The sequence below is a fragment of the Copadichromis virginalis genome, linkage group LG18, assembly GCF_057382275.1.
Source record: "Copadichromis virginalis isolate Kocher_CV1m ecotype Utaka linkage group LG18, C_Virginalis_male_GT1.1, whole genome shotgun sequence".
Taxonomy (NCBI): domain Eukaryota; kingdom Metazoa; phylum Chordata; class Actinopteri; order Cichliformes; family Cichlidae; genus Copadichromis; species Copadichromis virginalis.
The window spans coordinates 925770-936536 of NC_140635.1; the positions used below are offsets into that span (position 1 = coordinate 925770).

Consider the following 10767-nt stretch of genomic DNA (forward strand, 5'->3'; position numbering starts at 1 on the left):
CGACTGGATTTCTGGACACGCTGACGTTGTTGAAGTTCTGCACTTTTTCCACATTATTTCGGTGACTTTAACGAGGCCGTGTTTTATGAGGTCTCCATCTGAAAAAGGCTCGCCATGTCTCGCGATGAGTTGGGCGACCTCATAGCGGCTATCGGAGCCTTTTCCTGGACCTTTCGAGCACGAGATAAATACTGCTGCTGACCCTGCAGGAGAGTTAATGTCTGCTCTGGCTCAGCACCAGTGTCGGATGCACAGGCCTGATGTTTGGCTTCATAATGACGTCGCACATTATCCTCTTTCATAACTGCCACAGTCTCAGTGCAGATCAAACAGACACACTTGAGTTCTTTGAAGAAATCTTCACTCTCCCACCGTGTCTGAAATTTTCTGCACTCACTTTCTACCTTTGGCTTCTTTGGTTCTGACCTGTTTCGTAACTTGGGGTAAATTTCTTCTGTGATTGTCCTTTTTGGTGGAGCAACTGCCTTGATCAACAGTAGCTCCCCCTGGTGTTAAAACGAAGAAGTGCAATACACTCATGCAAAAGTTGAAGTGCGGCCTTATTCTATTCTATTTATAAAATTACTTGCAGGCCAACTGCGGCCCACGGGCCGGAGTTTGGACACCCCGGAGTTTAGGTGGACGGCCTTGTCTTGGTAGGTTTACAGTTGTGCCATACTCCTTCCATTTCTGAATGATGGCTTGAACAGTGCTCCGTGGGATGTTCGAGGGTTGGGAAATCTTTTTGTAGCCTAAGCCTGCTTTAAATGTCTCAATAACTTTATCCCTGACCTGTCTGCTGTGTTCTTTGGACTTCATGGTGTTGTTGCTCCCAATATTCTCTTAGACAACCTCTGAGGCCGTCACAGAGCAGCTGTATTTGTACTGACATTAGATTACACACAGGTGCACTCTATTTAGTCATTAGCACTCATCAGGCAACGTCTATGTGCAACTGACTGCACTCAGACCAAAGGGGGCTGAATAATTACACACACCCCACTTTGCAGTTATTTATTTGTAACAAATGTTTGGAGTCATGTATGATTTTCGTTCCACTTCTCACGTGTGCACCACTTTGTGTTGGTCTTTCACCTGGAATTCCAATAAAATTGATTCATATTTGTGGCTGTAATGTGACAAAATGTGGGAAAGTTCAAGGGGGCCCAATACTTTTGCAAGCCACTGTACAGTGTCCAGCTGAAAGATGATGCGAAGCCGCTAATCCAGGCTCCACGGAGAGTCCCAGCTCCGCTTAGGGATCGTCTTTAAAAAAAAAAAAAAAAAGAGCTGGACAGGATGTCACAGTTGCAGCTCATCACAACAAGTGGAAGAACCGAACTCAATGCTGTGCATGGAGAAATGGAACAAAACTAAAGAACTGCGAGTATGCATGGACCCTGGAGATTTAATCTAAGCATAAACAAGAGCACTGCCAGATACCACCACGTGATGAGATTAAAAGGGAAATGGCCAGAGACATATACTTCTTTAAGTTACATGCAACACGGGGTTTCTGCAAATAAAGCTGCGTGAGAAAAGTTAAAAAAACTGAACTTTTATTTTGTACTTGTAAACCAGATTGTGTAGTTGCGAATTTTGTAACCTTGTAAACCAAAATATGTGTCATACATACATCAGGATGCAGGTTTTTAGGATCACCTCTAAAGGCTGAAACAATAACAAGTGGATGAAATCAAAAAATAAATGAATGCATGAGAAGAAACAACGTGCTCTAAAGAGACCATTACAGACTAAAGCAGGCAGAAAGGGCCAGAGGGATTCTGAGTCTCAAATAAAACAGTGACCACAAACAGGAATACAGCATAAAAGACAGATATTTCTGGAAAACAACCTGTGAGAGTTCTCATGCAGTCTATCAAATTCCTACTCACACTGAAATGTTTTATGAGCCTCTGGCTTCTCAGCTGTGTGAGTTTTCTTGTGACACATCAAGCTACTTTTTTGACTGAAGCTTTTCCCACATGTATCACAGGTATACGGCCTCTCACCTGTGTGAGTTTTCTTGTGAATATACAAAGTACTGCTTCGACTGAAACTTTTCCCACATGTATCACAAGTATACGGCCTCTCCCCTGTGTGAGTTTTCTTGTGAATATACAAAGTACTGCTTCGACTGAAACTTTTCCCACATGTATCACAGGGATATGGCCTCTCACCTGTGTGAGTTCTAAGGTGGCGTTTCCAGGTACTTCTATCACTGAAGCTTTTCCCACAGGTATTACAAGCAAAGAGCTTTTCACCTGTGTGGGTTCTCCTGTGATTATACAAATAACTGCTGTGACTGAAGCTTTTCCCACAAGTGTCACATGGATACGGCCTCTCACCTGTGTGGGTTCTCATGTGGATAGATAAATTCATTTTTTTATGGAAACTTTTCCCACACGTATCACAGGGATATGGCCTCTCACCTGTGTGAGTTCTCATGTGATCATACAAGTGACTGCTTCGACTGAAACTTTTCCCACACGTATCACAGGGATATGGCCTCTCACCTGTGTGGGTTCTAAGGTGACGTTTCCACGTACTTCTATCACTGAAACTTTTCCCACATGTATCACAAGGATAGGGTTTCACATCAGTGTTGGGTTTCTTTCTTTGGGCCTGACTCTTGATGGATTTTTGGCAAACATCAGACTCTCTACCTGTGGCAGCATTGCAGGGACTCTCTGACACAGTCCAGCTCTCCACATCATCCTGACGTCTGTCTCGCTTCTTCCTCTTCTTTGGCACTGAGGTCACAGTTTCACTTAACCCTGACTCTTCACACTTGCTGGATTCTTCATCTGTGCTTTCACTTTGAGGAGAGTCATCACAGAGGAGCTGCTCCCCGTCTCCTCCTGGTTCACTGTGCTCTCCTTCCTCAACAACAGTCACCATAAAGGTACCAGGCTCCTCCTTCAGTCCCAGCTGCTCTCCCTCCTGACTGCTGCACAGTTCCTCCTCTTCCTCTTTAATCTGTGAAGGTTCTGGTTCCTCCTGCTCCACACTGGAGCTCCTCTCCTGGTTCCAGAGCTGCTGCTCAGGGAGAACCTCCTCCTCCTCATAGATATGGTGCTGTGGGACGTCTGGAGAGAAAAATCGGATACATGAAAATGGTGAATATATTCATTATGCTATCCATTTTCATAAACACTTCTGCATCACCCAGACAGCATCTCAGCTCCGGGCCTACTGAGTTCTCAATAAGCTCTACAAGGCATTTGATCAACTTCTCATTCTAGGAGCAGTCCTGAAACAGCTACTGCTGACATCACCAGTGAGCTGGGACCAACCTTATCACCATTCTTATCAGCAGTGATGCTCCTAACCCTATCTCCCATCCTCTCCAGTTATAATGACTGGCCAGTATTGGAATCACGTACACAGCTTTACGATATTTTACATCCTTCCTATCTGACACAAAACAGCTCGTTCACAGCAGAACCGTCAGTGTTGGGACTCCTCTTATTTACAATCTCTCCCTTTACTCTCACAAATATTCCCCACCATTGAGAAGTACAGTTTCAATTTTATGCTGATGACACAACACTTTACATCATCTAAGTAGCTTGGAGAGAAAAGCGTCTGGACTTCTTTAAGTTGCTTAAAGTCGTTTCACCTCTGAACCAGTTTTTGTCAAGCACGACATCCCAGTGTATTTCACACCCAGCAACACACTCCGACAGAAACTGGACAGAAGTCCTAAACAAACTTAACAATGTGGTGTTTGCTGTACAGTGTAGCGAGGAATGCTCAGACCTCTACATTGGAGAGACCAAACAGCCACTTCATAAATGCATGGCACAACACAGAAGAGCCACCTCCACGAGACAAGACTCGGCCGTCCATTTACATTTAAAGGTCAAAGGTCACTCTTTGTAAACTTGTTAAGACTTACAAGACTGCGCTGTGATCGTGGCAGGAGACTTTAACCATGCAAACCTGAAATCTGTCCCGCCTGGATTCATTAAAAACGTTTCTGACGAGGGAAAACAACACACTGGACCAAGTCTGCACCAACATGTGTGGGAAGCGCATCTGTAACCTGAAGGTCGCCGGTTCGATTCCTGGGCTCTCTGGCCGACATATCCTCGGCATAACCATGTATAATATCCACAAAACTTAAAAAAGGTTATACACACAGTACGGTAATATTATGTTGAAGCACAGTACGTATTAGAGATGGCACGATACCACTTTTTTATGTCCGATACCGATATCATAAATTTGGATATCTGCCGATACCGATATGAATCCGATATAGTGTTTTTTAATCAACAAAACTGTTTTTTAAATATCTTGCTGCATTTTGTATAAGTTCATACTCAAGTTTAAAACAACAACTACACTAAAGCTATTCTGTTATACCTGTATGCAAAAAAAAATGTTTCATAGTTCAGCAATACTGATCAATCTAATAAACTTAAACCTACACCATCCTCCCTATTCTGGTATTTTAAAGAGTACTTAGCATAAATATTAAGCAACCTAACTAATAGGGTTCCAACTCCCAGCAACAACAAAAATAAATAAATAAAAAATAGGGAACCACCCCTCACGCTCCACCTCATGATGCTTAATCGACGTAATCAACCTTAATTTGATGCAGTGTGAAAAAAAAATGCACAGAAATCAATTATTTTTCAAGAAATATTAAATAGATTCAACATCTTTCTTCAACAAAATTGCAGACTGCACAGATGGTACCTTCCCAAAGGAAAAAGTACTATAGCTTACTAGGGTATATATATTAGACTTAATAGTTACTATATACAGTAATTGACTTCTATTCATTTTACTTCAGATTAAAACTTTGGGTGTCAGATAATTATTTATTAAAAGCTCGACATTTTAAATGAGAATAAGAAAGAAAAGTATGTCTTTGTGCCCCCTTTTCCCTGTTCATGCCCTATCGGCCCCCCTGGCTAAACTCTGCTAGATCCGCCCCTGCACAGTTACCAGCGTCAGCTACGTAGAAAAAGATCCTGGTGTAGAAAGTAATATTAAATACATTCTAACAACAGCTTATCAAGCTTAAACGTGCTGCTGTTGTTCAGCCGCTGGTTTCCTCTTTCTGGTGCAAAGTGGACCAAAAACAAACAAGAGAGACGATCAGCTGATCATTGATCAGTTTCATGATTGAAGTAGCAGCCGGAGAGCGAGAGGCAGTCGCTCGTTACAAACATTCAGAGATGGACTTACACACTTGCTTTACTTCTCTCGGGATAACTTTGTCGGAGATGAAATGCCAGGTTGCTAGCGAAGCTCCACGTGCTATCCAGACCACCGACAGGTCCCGCATGCCACAGCCGCTCTATCACGTGATGCATACTGCTCCGACGTGCTAACGTTCTGAGGTGAGTTACGGCGTGTTGCAAGTTTTGTGAGGTGCTTTCGTGATATTTAATGGATCGGATTACATTTTTTATTTTTCTCCGATATCCGATCCAGTAATTTAGGTCAGTATCGGACCGATACCGATACGTAATATCGGATCGGTCCATCTCTAGTACGTATCACTCCGCGAGGCTCCGCCTACGATAGCCGTAATGCTCCGACAATCCATCAAGCGGTGCAGCTTCGTAGCTTAGCAAAGTCGTACTGAAACATTTGACAGATTTTCGAGCGCCGTGCACATAAAATCGTTTCGAGGTCAGTAAACACAACCAGAGTTCATACATAAGGCACACGGGGTTATAAGGGGCTCTGTCGACTTTCAGAAAAATCAAAGGATTGATTTTAAGTGCGCCGTATTTTCCAAACAACACGGTAATAACGACGGCCCGCTAGCATGCGCTACCAAAAATAGTGCTTTGTTGTATATCTGATGGACGAAAGCCAAACCAGTTCCACACCAGTGAAGCTGCAGCATTTTTACAAACCAGTTCTGGTTCATCGTTTCATTCAATGATCCGCTTTCGCTCTTCTCCTTCTGCGTCGCCGCCGTGTGCGTATGTAAACAAAGGCACTACGCATGCGCGTTTTACCCATATTCTATCTCCATGTTTCATTTTCCTATCGTTGCCCAACATTATACTATTACCGTGAACGGTATGATATGGCCCAGCCCTAACCCTAAACCAGTTCTTTATCTGCTTCAACCAACGAAACAGGGACACCATCACCCATCCTGCCGTTACAGAGAGGGACGACGCCCCCATCCAGCTGGAGCAGCATCAGGTCAGAGCCACACTGTGCAGAGTCAACGTGAGGAAGGCAGCTGGTCCTGACGGTGTAGCTGGTAGAGTGCTTGAAGCATGTGCAGACCAACTAGCAGAGGTTTTCACCACCATCTTCAGCCTCTCACTGCTACAGTCTGTAGTACCATCCTGCCTTAAGTCAGCCACCATCGTTTCAGTGGCCAAGAACACAGTGAGCTGCTTGAATGACCATCGTCCACGTGCTTGAGCAGCCATAATTACCAAATGTTTTGAACAGCTCATCATGTCCCACATTAAAGCTGCCATCCCTGCAGACCTCGATCCACACCAGTTTACATACTGGGCAAACAGGTCGACAGAGGACGCCATAATAACAGCTCTTCACACAGCCCTCACCTGGACAGTAGCAACACCTGTGTGAGAATGCTGTTTGTGGACCAGCTCTGCCTTCAACACAGTCCAACCCCACAAACTGGTTAATAAGCAACTCATGACTCAGCAGCTCACTGTGCAGCTGGATACTGGACTTCCTGCGTGACCCCAGAACATCAGGATGGGAGAGCACACCTCCTCCACCCTCATTCTGAATGTAGGCGTCCCACAGGGGTGTGTCCTCAGTCCCCTCTTATACTCACTTTTCTCCCATAACTGTTCACCAATCCACACCAGTAACACCATTATAAAATTTGCTGACACCACCATCATAGGACTGATCGACAACAGCGATGATTCAGCTACAGAGAGGAGGTTCAGCATCTGAAGCGATGACGACAACAACCTGCATCTGAACACAGCCGAGACCAAGGAGATGGTAATCGACTGAGCACTCCACCCTCTACATTGATGGAGGAGGTGGAAAGTTCCCCGGAGTCCACATCTCGGCCGGCCTCACCTGGTCCACAAACATCTCCCACCAGGTAGGGAAAGCACAACAAAGGCTGTACTTCCTCAGGAAACTACGTCAGGCCCAGTTACCCCAGAGACTGCTAATTAACCCCAACCGCTCCACCATCGAGAGCCTTCTGACCTCCTGCTGCACACTCTGGTTCAACTGCTGCACCATGGAGGGCAAGAGGAAACTGCAGCGGGTGGTGAGGGCAGCAGAGCGGGCAATCGGCACCTCACTGACCCCCCTCAGAGACATTTATACTGGCAGACTTCAGCAGAAAGCCAGCATCATCATCTATTTATACTTCAATGCAACCAACACCCCTACCTCTTTAAACTGTATTACACACACACACACACACACACACACACACACGTGTCTAGAGATGCTTTTTGAGTAAAGGTTTAACTACAGCCAGCTTGAAGGCCTGTGGTACATAGCTGATCATTAGAGATAGGTTGATCATATTTAAGATCGAAGCATTAATTAATGGCAGGACTTCTTTGAGCAGTTTTGTAGGAATGGGGTCTAAAAGACACGTTGATGGTTTGGAGGAAGTAATTATTGACGTTAACTCAGAAAGATCAATTTGAGAAAAAGAGTCTAACTTAACATCAATGGTACTAAGAGTAGCTGTAGATAATATTACATCTGTGGGATGATTACTGGTAATTTTTTGTGGTTCAGTGGTTGTTGATCAGTCATGAGAATTTGCATAATTAAGATTAATGAACTGACCTCACAGCCCATTGTCCTTCAGTGGGCTGGTTTCAGTCATTATGCAAATGTCCTGTTTATAAGATTGAAACCTGCAGTCAGCTGAGACTGAAGACGTCACCTGATGATGATAAAATGTTTCTCCCACAAAACGCTACGTCCAGATGAACAGAATCAACTCTTAATGACCTTACAGTAGGTCTGCCACGATCAGTCGACTATCAAAATTGTGTACGACTAATTTAATAGTCGATGCGTCGTTGGAAACTCTGTAAGATCCTGAAAGAATCAGGAATAAGTAGGATTTGAAAAACGCAATAACGAACTGAAACAGAAGATGGCAGCACTGCATCTACAAGCTGCCGTTAAATGCCAAGGAAGAAAAAAAAAAAAAAAAAAAGCAGTGTCCAAATTTAGGTGCCGCATCCTTCCGAGGGCGCAATTGTAGACCGATTAATTTCCCTTAGAGATCAATAAAGTATTCTGATTCTGATCACATGACAGCGACGTGACGAAGGCTGTCCAAATTTAGAGACCCCTCCAAATACACCCTTCATTTCCCCAGATTTGAAGGATGGGTCGGGTGTGTCCGTTGTGGCCCAACCTATCCCAGAATTCATAGCGCGGCCCAGCTCAGTTTCCAACAATGGCGGCAGCTAGTTAGTTTTAATGTTACTCTTATTATTCTTTCTGGGTCACAAAATAAACGTTTAACATATTTTCAGGCGAGAATGTAGCTGTGTAAACCTCAAATATCTGCTCAGTTTATCAGGACACCACATATTTTCAAAAGCGCTCCAACGTTTTCAGAGACGTCTGTTACCCACTAGCTCGATAGCTAGCCGGGGGCTAGGTCACTAGAGCCGTGAGAACACCGGACTCCCGGCAAATCGTTTTCAAACCCACCGCCGTCTTTCGCTACTCAGGTTAAACATGATATATGAGTCACTTAGATAACTTAAAATGTTATTGTTTGGCTTTTTTCAGTATTTTATTTGTTCCTGAGTAAATCGGTTTGGCTGAGATTAAAGTTTTTACACAGCTGAATAAACGTCAAGCAGACAGCTGATTATCAGAAGTGTGAGATGCTCCAGAATTTACTCCAGTGTCCTGTTATATTCCAGTTTGGATTCAGGAGACAGACACTTTCTCTACTTTCAAGATCAGGCTTCAAACTTTTTTTTGCTAAAGCATATCGTTAGGGCTGGACCAGGTGACCCTGAATCCTCCCTTAGTTATGCTGCAAAAAGCCATCAGTCACCATGGTGATGTACCCAGTAAGAAGTGTGAGAGGAAAACCCCAACCCTGCCTCACAGCAGCGTCCTCGGGTGAGTTTAAAGCTGAATGTTTGTTTAAACAGAGACACATCCACCTTCTGTCCTCCAGAAACATCCCTGCAGCCTCAAAGTAAACGTACCACAGAGCTGTGATCAGGATGCTCCCTCAGAGGGACACTCACCTGTCCTGTGCAGCTTGATTTGGGGTTTCCAGGTGATATCCAGCAGTCTGCGCTGACGCTCCATCTCTTCCTCGTACTGCACAGGATCATTATGAACTTCAGGCTCCTCCTTCAGTCCCAGCTGCTCTCCCTCCTGACTGCTGCACAGTTCCTCCTGTTCCTCTTTAATCTGTGGAGCTTCTGGTTCCTCCTGCTCCACACTGGAGCTCCTCTCCTGGTTCCAGAGCTGCTGCTCAGGGAGAACCTCCTCCTCCTCCTCCTCCTCCTCACAGACCTGCTGCTGTGGGACGTCTGGAGAGACAGAAGAAAGAAGTCACAACCACAGAAACATTAACAGGACTTTACAGCATGACTGCGTCGCTCGTGTGTGAGAGTAAAGCCGTCCAGTCAGCTGTAAGTCACTGATCTCAGATCTGCATTTATTCAGACGAACATCTGGAAGGTAAAGCCCCCTCAGCACAGCAGCAGCACCGCACTGCCACTACAGTTCATAAATTCAATATTAGGTGTCACTGTGCCGAGCTGCACATTAAACTCTGTGTCACTTCTTTCAGTCGCGTCCGTGACTCTGAACAACAACATGGTGGACTTTGTTGTTCTCACACGTGTGTAAATGTGACCACAGGAACCGTGCACGTGCTGTGTACCACTTTAGCTTTTATGTGACATCATCACAAAGGGCCCGGGCGACCACTCTGACGTCACTGATGGAGAAATAAAAAAGACGTATTGTTATGACGTTAACACTGAACTCTTTACAGCTCTGCAGAAGAAGAAAGGAAACCAAGGAAAAACCTTTTCAGGCTAGATTACTGAGTTTAGAAGGTGCACCTGAACGCACCATCAAACACACGTTTCACCGCCAAACAAAAAGTTTTTCAAACGATTCACAGGATTGAGTGATGGATCCAGGTCAGAGAAAAGCTCAAATCCAGGCTGATTTCAGCGCCTGCTGTTTGAATGCAGCGCAGCGCAGTCCTGTCCTCTGTTTGCTCTTTGTTAGCTCACATCTCCAAAAAGTCCTCACAATCAGAAACGTCCCGCAGAGCTGTGATCAGGATCCTCCCTCAGAGGGACACTCACCTGTCCTGTGCAGCTTGATTTGGGGTTTCCAGGTGATATCCAGCAGTCTGCGCTGACGGTCGATCTCTTCCTCGTACTGGACGATCGTTTTTTCAAACTCCAAGAATATTTGTTCAGCAGCAGCAGTTAGTCGCTCGTTGATGAACTCTCTCAGATACTGAACTGAAGGCATCGTTGCTGCCGCAGCTCACACACTCAGCTCACACACGCAGCTCACACACTCAGCTCACACACTCAGCTCACACACGCGGCTCACACACAGCACAAAGCCTCCAAAAGTTCACGCTGGAACAACCAAACTGCCGCTTTTAAAAATGTTTACTTCCGCCGGATGTCCCGCTCTGAAGTTCCGGCAGGAGGAGGATGTTCAAATACTTTGTTCCGCTTGGAATAAACGTCCTTCTTTCTTCCTAAAACCTATTTAAATGTACCAAACTGAGCCATAAATACATAA

The 10767-nt window shown here is 44.9% G+C and overlaps 1 protein-coding gene across 1 annotated transcript; it reads right to left on the reverse strand.

The window, feature by feature from the left end:
• Window positions 1–1538: 1538 nt before the first annotated feature.
• Window positions 1539–10767, reverse strand: LOC146686824 (uncharacterized). The gene is made up of 3 exons (XM_085440219.1): window positions 10314–10767; window positions 9231–9521; window positions 1539–3089 (listed from the first exon to the last, which is right to left on the reverse strand). The coding sequence occupies exons 1-3, from the start codon at window positions 10483–10485 to the stop codon at window positions 1888–1890; spliced, it is 1665 nt and encodes a 554-aa protein (XP_085296345.1). The 5' UTR covers window positions 10486–10767; the 3' UTR covers window positions 1539–1887.